Source organism: Centruroides sculpturatus, unplaced genomic scaffold (genome assembly GCF_000671375.1).
Source record: "Centruroides sculpturatus isolate CEXI.00-Female unplaced genomic scaffold, Cexi_2.0 scaffold808, whole genome shotgun sequence".
Lineage (NCBI taxonomy): Eukaryota > Metazoa > Arthropoda > Arachnida > Scorpiones > Buthidae > Centruroides > Centruroides sculpturatus.
Window position 1 is genome coordinate 241,508 of NW_019384985.1, and position 25,902 is coordinate 267,409.

General features: G+C 25.6%; 3 protein-coding genes across 3 annotated transcripts in view; all 3 read left to right on the forward strand.

Moving 5' to 3' along the window:
- LOC111632898 (bifunctional 3'-phosphoadenosine 5'-phosphosulfate synthase-like) lies at positions 1–16,412 on the forward strand. Its single transcript, XM_023377423.1, has 12 exons — positions 1–96; positions 2,513–2,627; positions 8,120–8,355; positions 8,433–8,571; positions 8,655–8,773; positions 8,874–9,099; positions 9,169–9,374; positions 9,982–10,113; positions 13,101–13,230; positions 13,813–13,955; positions 14,030–14,155; positions 15,593–16,412. Exons 1-12 carry the CDS (start codon positions 76–78, stop codon positions 15,836–15,838), a joined length of 1,839 nt encoding a protein of 612 aa, XP_023233191.1. The 5' UTR covers positions 1–75; the 3' UTR covers positions 15,839–16,412.
- LOC111632890 (bifunctional 3'-phosphoadenosine 5'-phosphosulfate synthase-like) lies at positions 16,336–24,223 on the forward strand. Its single transcript, XM_023377414.1, has 8 exons — positions 16,336–16,344; positions 16,682–16,907; positions 16,977–17,182; positions 17,790–17,921; positions 20,910–21,039; positions 21,622–21,764; positions 21,839–21,964; positions 23,404–24,223. Exons 1-8 carry the CDS (start codon positions 16,336–16,338, stop codon positions 23,647–23,649), a joined length of 1,218 nt encoding a protein of 405 aa, XP_023233182.1. The 3' UTR covers positions 23,650–24,223.
- Positions 16,519–25,902, forward strand: part of LOC111632899 (probable G-protein coupled receptor 19) — a 14,075-nt gene continuing 4,691 nt past the window's right edge. The window contains exons 1-2 of the mRNA XM_023377424.1: positions 16,519–16,666; positions 24,478–24,861. Coding sequence (XP_023233192.1) covers positions 24,859–24,861 — 3 coding nt within the window. The 5' untranslated portion in view covers positions 16,519–16,666; positions 24,478–24,858. The remainder of the gene's footprint in view (positions 16,667–24,477; positions 24,862–25,902) is intronic.

Sequence of the window (25,902 nt, forward strand, 5' to 3'; positions counted from 1 at the left end):
GCCCCACGTGGCATCCTGTGTCGGCAGATCGCACTCGAGACCTTGTCTCATTTATATTTTGTCTTAACTGTTATCATGTTTGCCGCCTACAAGAGGGTAAGTTGGTCCTTCCTCTCTGCTAATTACGATCGAAATGGTCAACACTTTATGATTTTTCTGTATATTATTCAAAACGTTATTCTGTAATCAGCTGGAGTAAAAAAAAAAATGTTATTTACAACTTTTTTCTTTAATTTGTTAGTACGTATATTGAAACAAAATTATCTTTTGTTTACATTTGTCAGACGATGATTTTGTAATGTTTTAATCTTAAGAGTGGTACTTTAGCGTTAGAAAAAGAGTAAAATATGTATAAATTTATAAAATAAAATAAATTTATAAACATTTTAAAAAGTTTTTCGTAATAATTTTAAATCTCAACAATGATGAAATTTTTACGAAGATATTATGAAATTTTAATACATGATACAATTAAAATTTGCATGTTATCTAACGTGCATTGTTTAGTGTGATATCTTATCTTTTTATTTATTTAGAATGCATATTTTGTATTGTCAAAATTGTATCTAGCATGTGATATTTTTTTATTTTTAATCTGATGGTAAATATTAACTTAACTGTAAGTGGAAATGTATTTCCTTACTATATTTTCTTAATGATAAATTGTGACTTTTAATAAATTCTTTAGCTATTATTTTTACACATTTTTCAGTTTATATAATAACTTTTTATGTTTCTGTATACATAACATTAATGTTATAATGTCATAAGGAAAATTAATATTTACATAACTCTGCAAGAAAAATTTTATATAAATAATGTTATTTGTTTACAGATTTTTGCAATTTATATTGTTAATAATAATAATCATCAGATTTGGTATCCAAATTTATATTGTGAAAAATGTTTTCTGTGGCTCAATAAAGTAAACAGTTGAAGTTATTATAAAGTTTTATATGGCAGCATATGCTTTTCAAGTTAAATATATACATTTTTAAAATTTAAAGTAAAGATTACAGATCCATATAGCATTGTTGCTACAAATAATGTGCAGCAAGATTTTCTGAGATGCACGAAACTAATATGGGATAATTTATAATATATGAAAAGTAGACTTGTTCTATAAACAGATTATTTATTTTTTTATTTTACTATATAGCTCCAGCATCCTGATCATCAGTAAAAAATTAAATGTATCTTTGGTTGAAAATGGAATAGCTTACTTGTATTAAATTTTTGTATTTTGTATTCGTTTATTGTATTCTGTTCTAAAAGTTGATAAAATTATTTGGAAATGAATGCAGTCAATTTTATGATATTTAATCATCTGTATTTTTTCAGAATTCTGTTTATTTTTTAGCAAAGCATATAACGTAGTTTAATATCAGCTTATTTGTGAGGATTTGTTAAGGTTTTATTTGATACTTTGTTCGTAATAGTAATTTCCAATGTCATTATCATATTAATAGGAAGCATAATTTTTCAGTATGATGATGCCAGGTTTTTAGAATCAGATTTGAAATACCATTTGCTGAAATAAACCACTCTGATAATAATGGAAGTCTTTACTATAATGGAGTTTATTACAGTATACTATACCTCTATCAATTCTACTACAAATGATTAAATTCACTATAGCGAAAATTATATTGTAATAACTTACTTTATGTGAAAATTGCATTTACTTTATTTTATTACTTTGAATACTACTGTAGTATAATAGTTTAGTGTTATATATGAGTTATACCAGATTTTAATTCAGTTTTATTTAGTCATTTTTATATAATATAAGATTATTTATATAAATTGCATTCATAAACATTGAAATTTCTTTTTCTTTTGCAAATAATAAAAGTTTTAAAAGTATCAGAATACTAAAGGCCTTATAGCAGAAATATTTTATATATAATAAATACTTTTTCTTTTTGATAATTGTAATTACTTAGCCTCTGAGTAACAGGGCTCCTATCTTTTATAATAATAAAGATTGATGATGATGATGATGATAAAATACCATTTTGTGTGTATTGCTAACTGTAAATAAAGAATGCTTTATTCCATTCCAGCAATATCAATTTTCTCTTATCTCAATGATAAATTATTTTGTAATATTAATAATCATAATAATATATTTTATTACATTGAAAATTTCTTAACTTAATTCCACCTTTGATAGTGCATATTTTTAAATTAAAAAAATATTATTTCCTTTTTAAGTCATTTGTCATGATTCAGTTTCAGAATTTGATATTCTTAAGAAAAGAAAACCAAATTAATTCATGATTGAACCTAAAAAATATGTATTTAGTAAAAAACTTAAAAGTCAGTTTTTCAAAAAGGAATATAGTATCTGAAAGTGTAAAGTTTCTCTGATGGCAAGCATTACCACATTTTATACTTATTGCATAGACTTTTTTTATAGGATAATTACAATTTCTAATTACAAAAGAGTAAATAATTTTTTAATCTTTCTCAATATATATTGTTAATGCTATACTTATTAATTTTTTAGAGTCAGCAGAAGTCCACAAATGTCACCTATCAAGCACATCATGTCTCAAGAGACAAGAGAGGGCAGATTATGGGCCAGAGGGGTGGTTTTAGAGGATGCACTATATGGTTTACAGGTAACTTTTTAAAATTATGCTTATGCAAACACACAAAAATTTTTATAAAAATTGTTAAATATGTACATATAAATTCTACCCGATATAATCCGGTAGTTGTTTGGCTTATTAATAATATATCAGGTTTCGTGATGTTTGTATATGCATATAAATTCTTTTCAAGAATTCAAAACACAGTAAAACTGTCTAAAACAGAACTTCTACAAAATGGAAAATAAATCCACAATGTAATTGTTTGTTGCATAAAATACTATTTTTAGCTGGAATCTTGAGAATGGAAGACTTTTTGGATACTAACTGCACACTATAATCTTATTAAAACAGAATTGTTTGCATAACAGCAACCAAATTTTAAATTATAATTATTACTCTAACTTGCAGGATTGGAACATAGGTGACTTCTCAGGAGTGGCTTGTCATAAGTACTATGGAACTGCAACATTCCAAAGAAAAATAAAATCATAGAACATCATATTTTTATTATATAGTAATATATAAATTATTATACACAGTTAAAATTTTATGAAAACAGTATGTGAAAAAAATGATTTTGTTAGGGTAGTTGCATTCCTTGCACCCTTCTGCAGACAATACTGTTAAACAGTGCTATGTTATCTCCCACTAAGAGAATAGTCCCATTTGTTTGACCACTGTGTCTCATGATACAATGAATTGCTTAATACAGTCCTGCACTGTTTAGCAGTACTGGCACAGTGTGGCTGCATAGCAGGAATTTAGTTACTGGGTCAGAGCAGAGGTGAAAAGTACTCTGACCTTTAAACATTAATATGAAAATGACAGAAATTTCACATCTTGAATTAATTTATTTTAATTAAATAAAAAATTATTTTATGAATGCAATATATTAAGTATTGTATATATAGTTTGTTATGTAAAGTAGTGGTTGTTAACCCCATATTAGACAGTCACAAGCTGCCACTGTCAGAGAACAAGCTGTCTAGAAGTGCTTGTTTCCTGGGAGTAACAAACATTTAAAAAATAGTGTGTATTATTTGAGGAGAAAATATTGCATAATATAGAGCTTTTAGCAAAAAAAAAGTAGTTATTAAAATTAAAATTAATATATACATAGTAAACAACCCAATATATTCATATTGCCAAACAATCTGTCCATTCAATTTATTGTATTTTATATTGATGTCTTATTTATGATACAACTATTTTATAGCATACTATTCTATCTTTATTATATTATTTCTACTTTATAAATTAATGTTAAGTTAAAGTTTTATTATTATTATTATTATTTGATAATTACCATATAATTACTACATTACTCTTATATTGTCTCTGAGAATAATGGTTCTTAGAAATTTATTTTCATTACTCTTAATGTCAGTAATATAGTAGTGAGTGAATTTTGGCCAGTTTTAAGAATTTCACATGGAAATGGTTGCTTTTGTCTAGCTAATATAAAGTAGAAACGTTTTATTTTAAAATGTTTTGCTACAACTGTTTGTTAACTCTTATTTATGAAAAATAAGAATATGTCATACAGTGGTGTGCAGTGACATTTGATAATAGAGAAGCTGTGTTTCCATAAAAATTTTAAATAAATACTGGAAATGACAAAAATAAATGGTTTATTTATTTTAATTCTAAAATAGATAACTGACATGAAACAAAGATATAAGAACCTGTTTTTATTATTTTTATATAAACTAATTCTATTCAGCAATTTTTTCTGCAAAGTCGTTAATTACTTTATCATAAAAATTGCTTGTCGTTGATTTCATCAAAGTATTTAAAAACTCTTTTTCTATTGAAAGCAATGGTAGTGAAGACAATCTTTCCTCTGACTGAGTGTTCTTTGCAAGTGCACGAATTTTCTTCATGGTTGAAAAACTGTACTCAATAGATGCACTCATAGATGGTACCATAAAAATCAATGATATTAAATGATATAATTTTTTTAGTATATCTTTGTTTAGAATGTCATTAATTATAATATTTTTTATGTCTAAGAGTGACTTGCGAATATAGTTGGGACATAAATATAAATATTGCAATTCACCAGGTAATTTAGATAAATCAAAAAATTCTCCATAAAATTTACTTAATTTTAAGAATTAAAACTCACTTTGGAAAATTGTTTTTCATAATATTTAAAATTATTAACATCTAAAAGTGATAAAAATTCTAAAGATTTTGTGTGTGAAAATCTGTCAAAATAATTATAATTAAATATAGCTTTGTAAAAAAATGTACATAAAAATACCTTTGAATATTCTTTACTTTAAATCTTAAAACAATGCACTTAGTCAAATAGCTCCCTACCAGTGGCTAATGGATAGAATTATTGGAAGCGTTATACAATATTTTGGTGTGTAGCATCTATGAGCTAAACTGCCAGAGGTTGGTGCTCTGTAAAGTGCATGCACAAATGCTTGCAATCTGGCTGCTTTACACAGTTCAAATATTTTTGCTGTGAAAGCTGTTCGTATTCGACAATACAGTGTTTCCATTGGGAATGTGCATATATGAATTTATATTTGAATATACAATAGCATTCTTATCATTATTTTTCAAATGTATAGAAATTTGTAATAAAATACATAATGCAGTTATAATAAAATATTAATTTTAAGTAATTCAAAGTATGTTTAAAATATGAAAATAATTGTACAATATGTATTTATAATTTAGAAAATACAGGGAAGCAGTGCTTCCACAGCTTCCATGGACTGCACGTCACTGATGTCATTAATTTTTTGCCACATAATCTGCAGATTATCTATCACACTATATTAAGGCTAATAACTAATCAGATCCAAATCAATTTGGCTAGATGTAGGCAGTTAAGCTACCATCTCTTGATAAATTTAATAAATTTATAAAGATACAAATTTATTTGTATTTAATTAGTTATTAGCCTTAATATTATTTGATAGATAATATGGCAGATTGGCAGTGAAATTAGTTTGATGTCCTATTTTTTTCAAAAATAAAAGTTAACAAACAGTTGTAGCAAAACATTTTAAGATGAAACATTTCCACTTTTTCTTATTACTATATTTCCACTATATTAGTTTGACAAAAACAACTAGTTCCATCTGGCAAAATTCTTAGAAATGGCCAAAATTCATCACTATATTACTAACACTAAGAATAATGAAAATAAATTTCTAAGAGCCATTAATCTTACAGACAATATAAGAGTAATGTAGTAATTATTAAATAGTAATAATAAAACTTAATATTAATTTAAAAAGTATAAACAATATAATGAAAATAGAATAGTATGCTATAAAATAGTTATATCATTAATAAGATATAAATATAAAATATAATAAATTGAATAATACAATGGATACATCACAATAATGTGTTGAGTTAGTTAGTGACAAATTATTTTATACAAAAATTTAAATTTTCTTATTTGTAAAATTCAATATTGGCTTTTTCTGTTCTTGCATGTTGAAAATATCTGTTTTATTTGTATGTAATGAAATGGATATTGATAAAAAAAATGCTAAATTCAGGAAACTTAAACCAAATTTTTTTTATTCAGAAACATTCTTGTTCTTTTCAAAAACAAAAATGTTTCTGAATAGAATATTTAATTTTGGTTTCCTGAATTTAGTATTTATTCTCATCATTTTGAACATAGTGCTAAGTGCCAATGTTATATCTGTTAAAACGGATAAAATAATTGGTGATAAATAAAAAAGATTTCAGTGTTTAAATTTTTCCTGAAAGTATTTTTTGAAATATATACTGTATATTTATTTACATTTATATCTGTTTAGTTCTTTGATATATTTTATTTAAATTTAATATGTATAAAAATTTTAGATATTTCAGATAAAAATATTTTTTAATTAAAGAACAATTATTTTTTTCTTTTTTTTAGAAATAAAAATCAAATTTTATATAGTAGAAAATTATTTAATAAATCTCTCTTATTTCTACTATAGAAGAAAACCTATATTTCATAAAACAAATCTACACTAATTTAGTTTATAGAATTTTTAATATAAAATTTAAAACTATTACTAAACATTATTCATAATTACCTCTCTATTTTATATCTTTTTATCTTGGAAATCATCTATCCAAAATGTTTATTTAAACTGATAGATTTTGAAGTTTTTTGGATATATTGAATACTTTCTGTGAAACTTACTGTGTAAAATGGCCAGAAAACCTTAGGTAAATAATTAGACATTTCTTAACTTAGTGAAATAATGTATTTTTTATTTATAAGTAGTATGATCATTACTCTACAACCAGAATGTTAATTAAATACTAAAATATTTCCAAAAATCACCAGGATGTATTCAGCTAATTAAATTATTTATTGATTAGAGAATCTGAATTCCTTATAAAAATATGTTACCTATGTGTAGTTCAAATTTTCTTATCATGAAATCATTTAATTAGTCTGTCATAAATCACTGGAGTATAATTAATCTTTGGTATTTGTTTATAAATATATGAAGCTGTAATAGGATTTAGAATTGTTTAATAATATATGTACTGTACATAATTAACATTTAGACTATCCACAAAACACAATTAGACATCTTGCATAACAATTCGTCACACAAGGAGTCCTGAATAATTTCATGCTTTCCACCACATCATCAGAGGCTATTAGTCACTAAATACTACACCAAAAACCCACAACTGAAATTCTGAAAATCTTAAAACTCAGAATCATTCAAATCTGCCAAATTCCAGTTCTATGAGTAGACAAATTCTAAGATCAAAAATTAATCTTTCTTCACCTTAACACATCAGGTTCTACTTAAATTTAAAAAACCACTAAAGATGAAAAAATCGTCATGCAAAGTATTACATAACCTAGAAAAACTCAAAGTCTTTCCAATGTTTCTTAACTTTTCAATCAAGAGGATTGAATCTTTCCATTTTTCATAATTCAATTCTATATCCTCTCTGTCTTTAATAATAACTAATATGAAGTTCAAACTATTTTTTTTGAATCTATAATTTTTCAGCTTATGATATATGATATATTCTTGTCATCTTTTATTTCCTCTCTTGTTATGTTATTTAAAGACTGTGAGTATCCCTGTTGGTGACCAGCCTGATTAAAAGTAACTTTAAACTCTATGTAATGATTTTTGTGACTTCTCCATTAAAGTAGTGCTTTATGGATTATGATTCTTGCAGATTGGTGTTGATTTTGCACTTTGACTAACAAATAATTGTATAAAAATTAATATTGTATTGAATGTAATTCAGTCTTTAAAAATGTTTAAGATGGAATATCCTGTAAAATACATTTTGTTTTTGTTTATATTAATGTTGTCAAATAATTACAAATTAACATATCATTATGTTTATGAGCTATATAAGAACTACATAGACTGGATTTGCTCAAGTCACATTTTTGACAAAATTATTATATATTATGATAATTAGTTTATTACATCTTACAAATGTATGTCAAAATATACATTTTATAAATCATTATTAAATGTGCTTGATTCATTTTTAATCACTAGGGCTGTCTGGTGCTGGAAAAACTACCATTTCGTTTGGTGTAGAAGATTATTTGTGTTCTTTTGGAATTCCAGCATATGCACTTGATGGAGATAATATTCGACAAGGTCTTAACAAAAATTTAGGATTCAGTCCCGAAGACAGAGAAGAGAATATCAGACGTGTAGCAGAAGTTGCGAAATTATTTGCTGACAGTGGTGTAGTTTGTTTGTCTAGTTTTATAAGTCCATTTGCTAAGGTGCATTTATAATTTGAAAAGTTTTATGTAACAAATACAAGGTTTTGATTTTTTTTTATTTTGTTATCTGATTGCAGGATCGTACGCAAGCACGTATAATTCACGAAGAATCTGGTCTTTCATTTTTTGAATGTTTTGTAGATACACCTTTAGAAGTGTGTGAATTAAGAGATGTCAAAGGTTTATACAGAAGAGCTAGAGCTGGAGAAATCAAAGGTTTTAATAATAAAATATCTCATATTTTTTAATGTTAGTATATAATTAAATTATTTATATTAAAATTTAATTTTGCTTGTTAGGATTTACTGGAATTGACTCTGCTTATGAGAAACCTGTTCAACCTGATTTAACAATCAAAGCAGGAGAACTAACTGTTCATGATTCTGTTCAGCAAGTGATAAAATTGTTATTAGATAGAGTACGTTGGTTAAATTATAATTTATATTATTTAATTTATTAATAACAATAATAATCTGAATCTCATCAATTTTTAAATTATTAAATTATTTCTAAACTAGGGAATTATTCCAGAAACTGTATTAGATACTGTGAAAGAGTTATTTGTACCTACAAATAGAGTTAGTTCAGCGCGTAAGGAAGCCGATGCTCTTCGAGGATTAGAAATCACAAAAGTTGATTTGCAATGGGTTCAAATTTTAAGTGAAGGATGGGCCACACCTTTATGTGGATTTATGAGAGAAAGAGAATTTTTGCAAAGTCAACATTTTGGTTGTCTTTTAGAAGGTATAAAAAAAATTAGCTGTCTGAACATAATATCATGAGAATGACCATTTTTTATTGTAATCTTAATAGGTGGTGTTGTGAACCAGTCTATACCTATAGTACTGGCTTTATCTAAAGAAGATAAAGAAAGACTTGAAGACTGTTCTGCATTTGCTCTTCGTTACAATGGAAAAAGTTATGCAATTTTGCGAAATCCTGAATTCTACGAACATAGAAAAGAGGAACGCTGTTCTAGACAGTTTGGAACATCAAATGAAGGTCATCCATATGTTAAGGTTTGAGTTTTAAATTTTTTTATTATTTTTAGTGTACTTGCATAAATGGAAATTATACATTTAAGATGCTACCATAATTTAAAATAAAATTTATAAGCTTTTATTCAATTGATTGTTAATTAGAATAGATTTGTCTGAAACCTTAATATTATTTTCTAAAACAGCTTTGATGAGGAAGACTTCCCTATAAATTTAATAATTAGATTTACCAACATATCTGTAATCTCAAGATATACTGATGTGAAACAGTTTGAATGAAACAACCTGAAAAATGTATTTTATTCAAATTGAATATATTCTGAAAAAGTTAATACAGACAATAATTTTTGTACCTAATTCTTAACTTTCTCAAATTGTAACTTGAAAGATTCACTCTGAACAGATTTACAGGAAGTAATTTTGTGAAATCTTTAATCAATACTGTAAGAATTCAATTTTTTCAGTCATGAATTTAATCTTTTCTTTAATCCAATGTCCAGAAAAAGGAAAATAATAGTTATAAGCAGCAATATAATACTAAAAAGTTAAATAATTAATTATAGAATAATAATTTTATGTAGAATATAGTTTTATTCTTACATTTAATAACACTAACAATTTTTCTTAGATGATATATGAAAGTGGTGATTGGTTAGTAGGTGGTGACTTAGAAGTCTTGGAACGTATCTGTTGGAATGATGGTCTTGATAAATATAGGCTGACTCCAAATGAATTAAGATCCAAATTCAAAAAGATGGGAGTAAGTTTTAAGCTATTTAAATTTCTAATTTATAAGTTTCTAAAATCTAAAGCCCACAATTATAAATTAAATGATACTGTCAGATTCATTATCCCATAACTTGGCTAGTTAACATGTAAATATGAAGTAATTTGACTAAAGATACAATTAAGTTGCATTTTTTATATTAAATTTAATGATTAGAATTAATTTATAATTCTTGCCTTAGTTTATTGTAGTTATAACTTATATAAATACTTAAACTCAAACAAAAATATCTAACCAGCATATCTCAAATTAACACATGTTTTTACTAATGTTTTAATCTGTTTATAAAGACATCTTCAGATATATATAACTCAGAACAAAGTGGACAAATTAAATTCGAACAAGGTTTTACAAACAAATTATAAATTCAGTTTAAAATTATTTTTCACATAAATAACTAATTAAGTTTAAATTTTCATTTATGTAAGTTTGTATCTGCATAGCCTAGTGAGATGTATATGAGAAAAAACTTTAAGGCTGTCTGTTTCTTTGAAATTAATTCCTACTCCACTTTTGAGTGCCCTATAGATTTCAATTGACTCCAGGTATTTAAGGCGTGTCTATCAGAAACCCTGTGTAGCAATCTTTTATCCTGTAGATTGACATATACAACTTTCACATCTGGCATAAGTGGCTAAGGCTGCAGATGAAAGTTTCTTTTTGATCATATATTCATGTTTTTTCATTCTCATAGTGAGACCCCATGCAGTCACACCAATTATGATTAAATTGATAAATCCAATGAATATGCATAATCACTGTGTATTCTGCATAATAAAACCAACAATTGGTGAATGATAAATTATTCATGTTTCTTAAAATTAATCATATTAACCTGTTATTATGAACAATACCTAGCACCCTCTGGTTAAAGTGATAAATTTCATATTTCTGCAAGTTTGAAAAGTAAAAGTGAAAAAAAGAGTGAAGATTCCATAAAAGTATTGCAGTCACAGGCAAAGAATATTAGACAAATGTCTGGCATAAAGTTTCCAAGGGAGCAAGATTGGAGACACTAAAAAAAAAACTGCAAGTTCCTGATGTTAACAAAGAAAGGGGTGACTCTAGGAACATTCAAGGGGTCATCCACAGATAGATGCTGATGGTAAGATATATGAGATTGGCTCAAAAGTATTCAAGGAACCAGTTTGTCATTTGTCAAAAGACTTCATCTTGTAAAATGAAAGTTTCCAATATTATTGTCTCTCTTCTAGTGTGCCAGAAAATCATCTATTATAGGCATTCAAGGGTACAAGAAATGCAACTGCAACAGAAAATGCCTTTTAACAAATTTGGCTGCATGAGGCATGGAATACTCTAATTCGAAATGTCATGACAGTTTGCTTTGTTCTAACAAATAGGAGATTGTCCATTTAAAAATGATGACAATAAAAATATTGTGTATACCCAACACTTTTGATGTGGAAGATATGTTTCTGAAAAAATTGTGTAAAAAGACCATATTTCAAAAAATATATTTCCTATAGTAAAATGGCAGATACTTTGCAAGTTATTAAAAACTGTGTAAGATGAAATAAATAACGATATTTCATTCAAAACATCATGTAAAATGTGACAAAAATTTTCACACGGTATAAACCTGTTTTGTCAGCATGCAAAATCTGGTCAGGAATAGAATATAGCCACCCTCTTATTATTTTGGCTAGTTTTTCTGGAAATCTTTTTGCAATGTTTTCATCTGCAGATGCAATTATCCCTTTAATTTTAATATTTTGAAATACATTTTTTTTAAAAATAAATCCTGTCAGCCATCCTTTACTAACAGAAAATTTCTTTTTTTTATGTTGAGTTGCTTGAAGACTTGTCGATGGTTCCAATTTTTGTAGGTTTTTATAAAGTCATAGTGCCTCATGCTTTATAATATTTCCACTGTATTTGCACCAAATCCTCAATCCAAAGCACCAAAAAAGTTTGTTTTTTCTAAGATGACATCTCTATTGTACAGTGATGTTTTTGAGCTTTTGAGCAATGATTTTCATATAGAATTCTGGTTTCTCTTAATTGTTCTGACAGTTGCTTCATTCAAGCCAAAACTTTTGCCCACAGATGTTGAATCTTTATCACTTAAAGCCCAAAGTTTTTATTTTTGTTTCTAACAAAATGGCTTTTTTTCCTTTCCTTTGTAATTTTAGACATTTTGAACTAGTAATCTACTGTAAAAATTATAATTAAAATATTTTAGTTAAACTTGTAAATTAGACATATTGCAAATTTGTAAAAAAATCATATCTATCTTTTTATTTTTTAATACTTTTAATAGCATGACATATGCACTTCACTCTAATGAAAATGTTATGAGTCAATGATACTTCAAAAATAAACTGATTGAATGATGCAATGCTTGAAAACCTTATGTGAACTAATAAATTACTTTTCATCAACTTACTTTCTTTTGTTTGTTTCAAAAAAAGACTTATGTGTACTTTATAATTTATTACTTCAACAGAAAAGGTTGTTATGTAAAATAACTTGTGACAATAATTAATTACATGTATTAACTACATTACCCACAAATATTGATTATTTGGTAAAATGACCAGTGATTATGCACAATAACCAATGTATTTAGATTAACTGTAACATATATATTGCTTGAATTTTTTATTTGTGTATGAATTAATATGATAGTATTGTTTAAAATGCAATATGTTAATGATGTATCTTTTATCATTGTAACCTTATTTAATAACAAAAAAAAACATGAAAAGCATCATCTGATTTGCATTACTTATCTATCTTACAGTGATATTTGAAACCTTTTATTTTGAATATAGTTTTATTTAATCTAGCAAACATGCATTGTTAGATTAAAAGTTATATATTACCCAAATATCATTGGTTATTATTGGTTTTAATATTTCCAGACATTTAAGTTATTCTATATTTTAATCATTAATATTTATTATAATGATACAAACAAAATAAATTTATTATTTTAGGCAGATGCAGTATTTGCTTTTCAATTAAGAAATCCTATCCATAATGGGCATGCATTACTGATGCAGCAAACTAGAGAAAGTTTATTAGAAAGAGGTTATAAAAAACCAGTTTTATTGCTTCATCCATTAGGTAATTAAATTACAATTACTTAATATCAATAACTTTTAAAAATAACAGTACTGAAAATTCATACTGATGACTTCAGAAACATTTAAAATTATTATTACGTCAAATTTGTTGCATAGTAACAAATACAAAATTGGATTATAATTTTATTATTAAGTAGTCATTAAACTAAAGTTGATTTTTAAATCATTTCTCAATTAAAAAATTATACTGTTTCTCTATATATTATTTGCTATGTTATGTTTTGACTTGTAGAGATTATTAATGAATACACATTAGAAAATTTAAAAAGTTAGAAATGTGCAAATTTAATGAAAGAAAAGAAATTTGTTAGTTTTTTTCTTCAATCATAAAAGAACTATTAGAATTTTATAATTAAAATATAATTAAAATGCAATCCAAAAAAGATGATAACTTTGTACAAATATTTTAGAATTTTTGTATTAAAACTTTAATAAAAAATTAATTTTGCTTTTACAAATTATAGGCAAGAATTTATTGCACTTCTTACCATTGCTTTTTATATTCTCTTGTATTTAATTTTATTTAAAACATTGACTTAAATGAATAAATTATTGAATTTAGGTGGCTGGACAAAAGAGGATGATGTCCCTCTTTCTGTAAGAATGGAACAACATCAAGCAGTATTAGAAGAAAAAATTTTAGATCCGGAAAATACTGTACTTGCTATATTTCCCTCACCAATGATGTATGCTGGACCAACAGAAGTTAGTACAATTGCCAGTTTTTACAGAATAAAGTAATTGATAAATTTTTAACATAACTTAATTTTTTTTATTAGGTACAATGGCATGCAAAGGCTAGAATGGCAACTGGAGCTAATTTTTATATTGTTGGAAGAGATCCTGCTGGGATGCCTCATCCTGATACTAAAAAAGATCTATATGAACCAAGTCATGGTGCTAAGGTAAATTTCATAAAAATTATTTATGATAATTATTCAAATAAAAATTATTTTTATAAAAGTATACTTATTTTCTTGGATAATACTTAAAATTAATAAAAGTATTTTTTGATGAAGTTGTTATTCAGGATATACCTAATTTAGAAAGTTTTAAATTTTTTTATCAGGTTCTTTATGGTAATATTATATGTTTGCAGTATAAATTTGCCAAATTTTTCATTGATTAGCTAATTAAAAATTATAAACAAAATCTGACTCTCTTAGTTTTTAATGAGTAAAATAAAGCTGCTTATGATACTACAGTGATCTGATATGATAGTAATTTAAAATTAGTCTTTATTTTAAAAAGTTCAATTTTAATAGTCAGTTTAATTATATAATAATAATAATTGATGCTTTACCCATGACTCTTTAGTTGTCCATCCCAAATGTTTCATGTTGCTTTAGGATGCACCCATATATATTACAATTTGTAATAATTTTTTAAACAGTATTAGTTATGCATACATTAATTAAATGACTATTAGATTTTTAAAATATTATTTGTAAAGAAAAATCTGTGATAATAGAAAATGAAATTTCTGTTATTTAAAATGTGAGGCAAAATAATTTAAAACTAAGCCAAACGATCACTGTAATTAATTAAAGTAATTTAAGAAAAAGTAAAAAAAAGTTAGAACAGGAGGTGGCACTTAAGCTAATCATTGAACAGACATTTATGGCAGTCTGAAGCATTGATTTTCTTGTAGGAGGCTAAAATATTTGATTTTTTGAGATTTCAGATTTTTCTGGTAATATACTCAATGCCCTCTTTCAAATACAGTATTTCATTTTTGTGTAAAAATGCTGCTTTACTCAAGCATTTTGTATGAGTGAGTGAGCCAGTCAGTAAGAGTGTAATGTAGCTTTATAATACAGTAGTTTAATAATATATATAATACAATATGATTTACATTAAATAGTTTAATACAGTGTTAGTTAATGTTAACAATGAGAACAATTTCTCTGTTGAGGGGGAATTTTACAAATAATTTGAGAAAAATACATCTAGGAATAGTAAATTTAAAATTTAAAAATATTAAATTACAAACCAAGAGTAGTTTAAGAATCATCTATGATAATAAAATGAAGACAATATACAAATTGTTCTAAATTTATACTGAATATTGATATGTCAATACAATTTAAAATGTGACAAGTTAAAAGAATTTGATTTGCCATTTCTTTTTACTGTAAATGATGGTTTTGAATTTCATTTCATGTATTAAAATATAAAATGCAAGAAATTTATTAAATCAAAATCCATACTGAAATTAATATGAATGCTTTGAGCAAATGGTTATTATTTATAATTTGTTTCTTAACTGAAACAAATGAAATTCTGAATTTGGAAATAAGAAAACTTTAAGGTATGAAGGTTTTTTCTTTTTATTTTTGCAGGTTTTAACAATGGCACCTGGTCTAACCCAATTAGAAATAATTCCCTTCAGAGTTGCAGCTTATAATAAAAACAAAAAACGAATGGAACTATTTGATGTTAATCGTAAAAATGAATTTGAATTTATTTCTGGTACATACATGAGGTCACTTGCACGCAATGGACAGACACCACCAGAAGGTTTTATGGCACCAAAGGCGTGGAACATTTTAGCTTCTTATTATAGATCACTTGTAACAAATGCTTAAACTGTGATTTGGAATTGAAGCATGCAGACAAACAATGCCCAAATTTAAAATAAAAACTAATAATAATAATAATAAAATTAAAATAGATATTAAACATTCAGTTCTGGTTAGCTGCTGAATGTTTTGATTACTATCAAAATTTTAAATAAAGAAAATTGATTATATATATTAGAATGTCTCTCGCCTCTTAACCATAATTTTTATCTTCCAGATTTCACAAAACGCATAACACAGCATTGCCTGTCTGCACACTTCATTTCAACAAAAACTAATTTTAAATAAGTCAAATACCACAATAAAAAAAATGCTGCTTTTTGACATCAAAATCGTGGACCAATAATTGTTTTATACTTGTTAAACATATAAATTAATTATAATTATTTCTACACATCTATAAATTTTATTAAAATTAAAAATTATACGAGCAATTTGTTATCTGCTCGCTATTTTGGGATATAATTCACTTGTATAAGCATTAAAGTTATATCCCCTTATCTATGTTTGATGTAATGAAGGAACATAGATTTTAAAATTAAACTGCTCAGATGCAGTTGTTATTTATTGTAAAAAAAAAAGAAAAAAAATACCAATACAAAATTAATAAAGTTGAGTTTATTGATTCATTTTTATATACTTATTCAATTACTAAATCAAACTGGTCTAATGCATGAATTAAATATACAAAAATATCAAATATTTATTAATGTAATCGTTTGAAATTTTTTTACATAATTTATTTTTTCAAAGGGTTATTTTTTTTAAAATTTATATTGTGTATTATCTTGTATTAAAATTTATTGGAAAATTGTCATTGGTTAGTAATTTCAGGTCAATTNAAACTAGGGAATTATTCCAGAAACTGTATTAGATACTGTGAAAGAGTTATTTGTACCTACAAATAGAGTTAGTTCAGCGCGTAAGGAAGCCGATGCTCTTCGAGGATTAGAAATCACAAAAGTTGATTTGCAATGGGTTCAAATTTTAAGTGAAGGATGGGCCACACCTTTATGTGGATTTATGAGAGAAAGAGAATTTTTGCAAAGTCAACATTTTGGTTGTCTTTTAGAAGGTATAAAAAAAATTAGCTGTCTGAACATAATATCATGAGAATGACCATTTTTTATTGTAATCTTAATAGGTGGTGTTGTGAACCAGTCTATACCTATAGTACTGGCTTTATCTAAAGAAGATAAAGAAAGACTTGAAGACTGTTCTGCATTTGCTCTTCGTTACAATGGAAAAAGTTATGCAATTTTGCGAAATCCTGAATTCTACGAACATAGAAAAGAGGAACGCTGTTCTAGACAGTTTGGAACATCAAATGAAGGTCATCCATATGTTAAGGTTTGAGTTTTAAATTTTTTTATTATTTTTAGTGTACTTGCATAAATGGAAATTATACATTTAAGATGCTACCATAATTTAAAATAAAATTTATAAGCTTTTATTCAATTGATTGTTAATTAGAATAGATTTGTCTGAAACCTTAATATTATTTTCTAAAACAGCTTTGATGAGGAAGACTTCCCTATAAATTTAATAATTAGATTTACCAACATATCTGTAATCTCAAGATATACTGATGTGAAACAGTTTGAATGAAACAACCTGAAAAATGTATTTTATTCAAATTGAATATATTCTGAAAAAGTTAATACAGACAATAATTTTTGTACCTAATTCTTAACTTTCTCAAATTGTAACTTGAAAGATTCACTCTGAACAGATTTACAGGAAGTAATTTTGTGAAATCTTTAATCAATACTGTAAGAATTCAATTTTTTCAGTCATGAATTTAATCTTTTCTTTAATCCAATGTCCAGAAAAAGGAAAATAATAGTTATAAGCAGCAATATAATACTAAAAAGTTAAATAATTAATCATAGAATAATAATTTTATGTAGAATATAGTTTTATTCTTACATTTAATAACACTAACAATTTTTCTTAGATGATATATGAAAGTGGTGATTGGTTAGTAGGTGGTGACTTAGAAGTCTTGGAACGTATCTGTTGGAATGATGGTCTTGATAAATATAGGCTGACTCCAAATGAATTAAGATCCAAATTCAAAAAGATGGGAGTAAGTTTTAAGCTATTTAAATTTCTAATTTATAAGTTTCTAAAATCTAAAGCCCACAATTATAAATTAAATGATACTGTCAGATTCATTATCCCATAACTTGGCTAGTTAACATGTAAATATGAAGTAATTTGACTAAAGATACAATTAAGTTGCATTTTTTATATTAAATTTAATGATTAGAATTAATTTATAATTCTTGCCTTAGTTTATTGTAGTTATAACTTATATAAATACTTAAACTCAAACAAAAATATCTAACCAGCATATCTCAAATTAACACATGTTTTTACTAATGTTTTAATCTGTTTATAAAGACATCTTCAGATATATATAACTCAGAACAAAGTGGACAAATTAAATTCGAACAAGGTTTTACAAACAAATTATAAATTCAGTTTAAAATTATTTTTCACATAAATAACTAATTAAGTTTAAATTTTCATTTATGTAAGTTTGTATCTGCATAGCCTAGTGAGATGTATATGAGAAAAAACTTTAAGGCTGTCTGTTTCTTTGAAATTAATTCCTACTCCACTTTTGAGTGCCCTATAGATTTCAATTGACTCCAGGTATTTAAGGCGTGTCTATCAGAAACCCTGTGTAGCAATCTTTTATCCTGTAGATTGACATATACAACTTTCACATCTGGCATAAGTGGCTAAGGCTGCAGATGAAAGTTTCTTTTTGATCATATATTCATGTTTTTTCATTCTCATAGTGAGACCCCATGCAGTCACACCAATTATGATTAAATTGATAAATCCAATGAATATGCATAATCACTGTGTATTCTGCATAATAAAACCAACAATTGGTGAATGATAAATTATTCATGTTTCTTAAAATTAATCATATTAACCTGTTATTATGAACAATACCTAGCACCCTCTGGTTAAAGTGATAAATTTCATATTTCTGCAAGTTTGAAAAGTAAAAGTGAAAAAAAGAGTGAAGATTCCATAAAAGTATTGCAGTCACAGGCAAAGAATATTAGACAAATGTCTGGCATAAAGTTTCCAAGGGAGCAAGATTGGAGACACTAAAAAAAAAACTGCAAGTTCCATGATGTTAACAAAGAAAGGGGTGACTCTAGGAACATTCAAGGGGTCATCCACAGATAGATGCTGATGGTAAGATATATGAGATTGGCTCAAAAGTATTCAAGGAACCAGTTTGTCATTTGTCAAAAGACTTCATCTTGTAAAATGAAAGTTTCCAATATTATTGTCTCTCTTCTAGTGTGCCAGAAAATCATCTATTATAGGCATTCAAGGGTACAAGAAATGCAACTGCAACAGAAAATGCCTTTTAACAAAATTGGCTGCATGAGGCATGGAATACTCTAATTCGAAATGTCATGACAGTTTGCTTTGTTCTAACAAATAGGAGATTGTCCATTTAAAAATGATGACAATAAAAATATTGTGTATACCCAACACTTTTGATGTGGAAGATATGTTTCTGAAAAAATTGTGTAAAAAGACCATATTTCAAAAAATATATTTCCTATAGTAAAATGGCAGATACTTTGCAAGTTATTAAAAACTGTGTAAGATGAAATAAATAACGATATTTCATTCAAAACATCATGTAAAATGTGACAAAAATTTTCACACGGTATAAACCTGTTTTGTCAGCATGCAAAATCTGGTCAGGAATAGAATATAGCCACCCTCTTATTATTTTGGCTAGTTTTTCTGGAAATCTTTTTGCAATGTTTTCATCTGCAGATGCAATTATCCCTTTAATTTTAATATTTTGAAATACATTTTTTTAAAAAATAAATCCTGTCAGCCATCCTTTACTAACAGAAAATTTCTTTTTTTTATGTTGAGTTGCTTGAAGACTTGTCGATGGTTCCAATTTTTGTAGGTTTTTATAAAGTCATAGTGCCTCATGCTTTATAATATTTCCACTGTATTTGCACCAAATCCTCAATCCAAAGCACCAAAAAAGTTTGTTTTTTCTAAGATGACATCTCTATTGTACAGTGATGTTTTTGAGCTTTTGAGCAATGATTTTCATATAGAATTCTGGTTTCTCTTAATTGTTCTGACAGTTGCTTCATTCAAGCCAAAACTTTTGCCCACAGATGTTGAATCTTTATCACTTAAAGCCCAAAGTTTTTATTTTTGTTTCTAACAAAATGGCTTTTTTTCCTTTCCTTTGTAATTTTAGACATTTTGAACTAGTAATCTACTGTAAAAATTATAATTAAAATATTTTAGTTAAACTTGTAAATTAGACATATTGCAAATTTGTAAAAAAATCATATCTATCTTTTTATTTTTTAATACTTTTAATAGCATGACATATGCACTTCACTCTAATGAAAATGTTATGAGTCAATGATACTTCAAAAATAAACTGATTGAATGATGCAATGCTTGAAAACCTTATGTGAACTAATAAATTACTTTTCATCAACTTACTTTCTTTTGTTTGTTTCAAAAAAAGACTTATGTGTACTTTATAATTTATTACTTCAACAGAAAAGGTTGTTATGTAAAATAACTTGTGACAATAATTAATTACATGTATTAACTACATTACCCACAAATATTGATTATTTGGTAAAATGACCAGTGATTATGCACAATAACCAATGTATTTAGATTAACTGTAACATATATATTGCTTGAATTTTTTATTTGTGTATGAATTAATATGATAGTATTGTTTAAAATGCAATATGTTAATGATGTATCTTTTATCATTGTAACCTTATTTAATAACAAAAAAAAACATGAAAAGCATCATCTGATTTGCATTACTTATCTATCTTACAGTGATATTTGAAACCTTTTATTTTGAATATAGTTTTATTTAATCTAGCAAACATGCATTGTTAGATTAAAAGTTATATATTACCCAAATATCATTGGTTATTATTGGTTTTAATATTTCCAGACATTTAAGTTATTCTATATTTTAATCATTAATATTTATTATAATGATACAAACAAAATAAATTTATTATTTTAGGCAGATGCAGTATTTGCTTTTCAATTAAGAAATCCTATCCATAATGGGCATGCATTACTGATGCAGCAAACTAGAGAAAGTTTATTAGAAAGAGGTTATAAAAAACCAGTTTTATTGCTTCATCCATTAGGTAATTAAATTACAATTACTTAATATCAATAACTTTTAAAAATAACAGTACTGAAAATTCATACTGATGACTTCAGAAACATTTAAAATTATTATTACGTCAAATTTGTTGCATAGTAACAAATACAAAATTGGATTATAATTTTATTATTAAGTAGTCATTAAACTAAAGTTGATTTTTAAATCATTTCTCAATTAAAAAATTATACTGTTTCTCTATATATTATTTGCTATGTTATGTTTTGACTTGTAGAGATTATTAATGAATACACATTAGAAAATTTAAAAAGTTAGAAATGTGCAAATTTAATGAAAGAAAAGAAATTTGTTAGTTTTTTTCTTCAATCATAAAAGAACTATTAGAATTTTATAATTAAAATATAATTAAAATGCAATCCAAAAAAGATGATAACTTTGTACAAATATTTTAGAATTTTTGTATTAAAACTTTAATAAAAAATTAATTTTGCTTTTACAAATTATAGGCAAGAATTTATTGCACTTCTTACCATTGCTTTTTATATTCTCTTGTATTTAATTTTATTTAAAACATTGACTTAAATGAATAAATTATTGAATTTAGGTGGCTGGACAAAAGAGGATGATGTCCCTCTTTCTGTAAGAATGGAACAACATCAAGCAGTATTAGAAGAAAAAATTTTAGATCCGGAAAATACTGTACTTGCTATATTTCCCTCACCAATGATGTATGCTGGACCAACAGAAGTTAGTACAATTGCCAGTTTTTACAGAATAAAGTAATTGATAAATTTTTAACATAACATAATTTTTTTTATTAGGTACAATGGCATGCAAAGGCTAGAATGGCAACTGGAGCTAATTTTTATATTGTTGGAAGAGATCCTGCTGGGATGCCTCATCCTGATACTAAAAAAGATCTATATGAACCAAGTCATGGTGCTAAGGTAAATTTCATAAAAATTATTTATGATAATTATTCAAATAAAAATTATTTTTATAAAAGTATACTTATTTTCTTGGATAATACTTAAAATTAATAAAAGTATTTTTTGATGAAGTTGTTATTCAGGATATACCTAATTTAGAAAGTTTTAAATTTTTTTATCAGGTTCTTTATGGTAATATTATATGTTTGCAGTATAAATTTGCCAAATTTTTCATTGATTAGCTAATTAAAAATTATAAACAAAATCTGACTCTCTTAGTTTTTAATGAGTAAAATAAAGCTGCTTATGATACTACAGTGATCTGATATGATAGTAATTTAAAATTAGTCTTTATTTTAAAAAGTTCAATTTTAATAGTCAGTTTAATTATATAATAATAATAATTGATGCTTTACCCATGACTCTTTAGTTGTCCATCCCAAATGTTTCATGTTGCTTTAGGATGCACCCATATATATTACAATTTGTAATAATTTTTTAAACAGTATTAGTTATGCATACATTAATTAAATGACTATTAGATTTTTAAAATATTATTTGTAAAGAAAAATCTGTGATAATAGAAAATGAAATTTCTGTTATTTAAAATGTGAGGCAAAATAATTTAAAACTAAGCCAAACGATCACTGTAATTAATTAAAGTAATTTAAGAAAAAGTAAAAAAAAGTTAGAACAGGAGGTGGCACTTAAGCTAATCATTGAACAGACATTTATGGCAGTCTGAAGCATTGATTTTCTTGTAGGAGGCTAAAATATTTGATTTTTTGAGATTTCAGATTTTTCTGGTAATATACTCAATGCCCTCTTTCAAATACAGTATTTCATTTTTTGTGTAAAAATGCTGCTTTACTCAAGCATTTTGTATGAGTGAGTGAGCCAGTCAGTAAGAGTGTAATGTAGCTTTATAATACAGTAGTTTAATAATATATATAATACAATATGATTTACATTAAATAGTTTAATACAGTGTTAGTTAATGTTAACAATAGAGAACAATTTCTCTGTTGAGGGGGAATTTTACAAATAATTTGAGAAAAATACATCTAGGAATAGTAAATTTAAAATTTAAAAATATTAAATTACAAACCAAGAGTAGTTTAAGAATCATCTATGATAATAAAATGAAGACAATATACAAATTGTTCTAAATTTATACTGAATATTGATATGTCAATACAATTTAAAATGTGACAAGTTAAAAGAATTTGATTTGCCATTTCTTTTTACTGTAAATGATGGTTTTGAATTTCATTTCATGTATTAAAATATAAAATGCAAGAAATTTATTAAATCAAAATCCATACTGAAATTAATATGAATGCTTTGAGCAAATGGTTATTATTTATAATTTGTTTCTTAACTGAAACAAATGAAATTCTGAATTTGGAAATAAGAAAACTTTAAGGTATGAAGGTTTTTTCTTTTTATTTTTGCAGGTTTTAACAATGGCACCTGGTCTAACCCAATTAGAAATAATTCCCTTCAGAGTTGCAGCTTATAATAAAAACAAAAAACGAATGGAACTATTTGATGTTAATCGTAAAAATGAATTTGAATTTATTTCTGGTACATACATGAGGTCACTTGCACGCAATGGACAGACACCACCAGAAGGTTTTATGGCACCAAAGGCGTGGAACATTTTAGCTTCTTATTATAGATCACTTGTAACAAATGCTTAAACTGTGATTTGGAATTGAAGCATGCAGACAAACAATGCCCAAATTTAAAATAAAAACTAATAATAATAATAATAAAATTAAAATAGATATTAAACATTCAGTTCTGGTTAGCTGCTGAATGTTTTGATTACTATCAAAATTTTAAATAAAGAAAATTGATTATATATATTAGAATGTCTCTCGCCTCTTAACCATAATTTTTATCTTCCAGATTTCACAAAACGCATAACACAGCATTGCCTGTCTGCACACTTCATTTCAACAAAAACTAATTTTAAATAAGTCAAATACCACAATAAAAAAAATGCTGCTTTTTGACATCAAAATCGTGGACCAATAATTGTTTTATACTTGTTAAACATATAAATTAATTATAATTATTTCTACACATCTATAAATTTTATTAAAATTAAAAATTATACGAGCAATTTGTTATCTGCTCGCTATTTTGGGATATAATTCACTTGTATAAGCATTAAAGTTATATCCCCTTATCTATGTTTGATGTAATGAAGGAACATAGATTTTAAAATTAAACTGCTCAGATGCAGTTGTTATTTATTGTAAAAAAAAAAGAAAAAAAATACCAATACAAAATTAATAAAGTTGAGTTTATTGATTCATTTTTATATACTTATTCAATTACTAAATCAAACTGGTCTAATGCATGAATTAAATATACAAAAATATCAAATATTTATTAATGTAATCGTTTGAAATTTTTTTACATAATTTATTTTTTCAAAGGGTTATTTTTTTTAAAATTTATATTGTGTATTATCTTGTATTAAAATTTATTGGAAAATTGTCATTGGTTAGTAATTTCAGGTCAATTTTTGGAAAAAGAATGTTTTTAAATACATAGTAGCTTTATTATATTAAACAGATTTTTAATAATAATAATATATGTAATAATATCATTATATATCATGAGTAAATAAACAGATAATCATGAATTGGACTGTTAGAAAAACTTTTGTTGTTACTTTCATATTAAAAATTAAAATTATTGTTAAAAATATAAATGGATATTAAGTAAGGGAGGAAGAAACAAAATCTATACAAAAATCAACTTCTCTGTTTTTATTACATGATTTCATAGTCATATCTATAAAGCAGTTTATCATCAGTGAAGTGGATGACCAGATGGTGAATGAAAGGTAACATTTAATCTGATTACAACTTAAATGAACGTTGTTCACATAGTGAATGGTGAGTTTTATTGAATTTCTTGTATTAATAATATAATTTTTATTATACAAATTGTACAGCTGAATTTATATATTGTATTTATCCAAATATGACTTCTTTTCCAAAATTCAGCCAAACCTCTTTTACGAATATTTTACCTTATTTAGGTTTTTATTTTTTGTTCTTATAGATAATGAATGCCTTTAAGGCCTGAGTTAACCCCAAATTTAAATTAAATAAGTTCATTAAAAGTTTTTAATTTCTAAACAATGTAACTAGATACAAAAATAAGGTGGTTATTAAATTACAATATATATTATGAATATTTGGTGCAATCTATGAAAGTCAGAAAAGTAAATATTTTGCTGTAGAGCAAAAAATATAATCAAAATCAAAAGTTGATTTTTAGATTTCGATGCTAGATGTTTCTAGTAGTGTTTGGCTAGCTATAAATAACCTCTAAAATATTCCTCTTAATCTGTATAATATGTACTTGAAAAATGAGAATTGATTTTCCTGACTTAACATACCTTTTTTACAGATTGCATCTCATACACAATTTGTATGATCATTTTTATTTTTATTATTAATATATACATAAGTAAAACTACAAAAGAGTTATTTGTATAAAACCTTCTCATGAATGTTTTAAAAACTGTGAAGGTTAAGTTGTAAAGAATATTCTATATTTTTTAAGTGAAACATCAAAAACAAATTAGATAATCAAAACTGATTTGTTTTTAATATCTTATTATAATTCAGAATTATTGTTCTTACTTGAATTATGAACTAAATCACTTGAAAATTCCATGTCCCTTTATTATACTATAATACATCATTTGCACTTCCATTTAGTTATTTGAAATGCTTCACTTTTTGAATGTGTTTACAATGACTTTTAATATAATTTACAGACAAGGTATTATCCATTCATAAAGCAATGAACATTCAATTTCTTGATAGTTTTGTTTTTAGGGCAATTATCTTTCATACTTCACTCATTCTATCTTTACAAGGTTTTGATGAACTTTTAGTTAGAAATTATCTTGCAGTTTTAATAAC

Coding starts and splice junctions, on each gene's coding strand:
- LOC111632898 (XM_023377423.1), top strand. CDS start 76: ATGTTTGCCGCCTACAAGAGG. Junction 8,572..8,654: donor TAGAGCTGGAGAAATCAAAG/GTTTTAATAATA, acceptor TTTGCTTGTTAG/GATTTACTGGAATTGACTCT. Junction 13,956..14,029: donor TGTATGCTGGACCAACAGAA/GTTAGTACAATT, acceptor TTTTTTTATTAG/GTACAATGGCATGCAAAGGC.
- LOC111632890 (XM_023377414.1), top strand. Junction 16,908..16,976: donor TTTTGGTTGTCTTTTAGAAG/GTATAAAAAAAA, acceptor TAATCTTAATAG/GTGGTGTTGTGAACCAGTCT. Junction 21,965..23,403: donor AACCAAGTCATGGTGCTAAG/GTAAATTTCATA, acceptor TTATTTTTGCAG/GTTTTAACAATGGCACCTGG.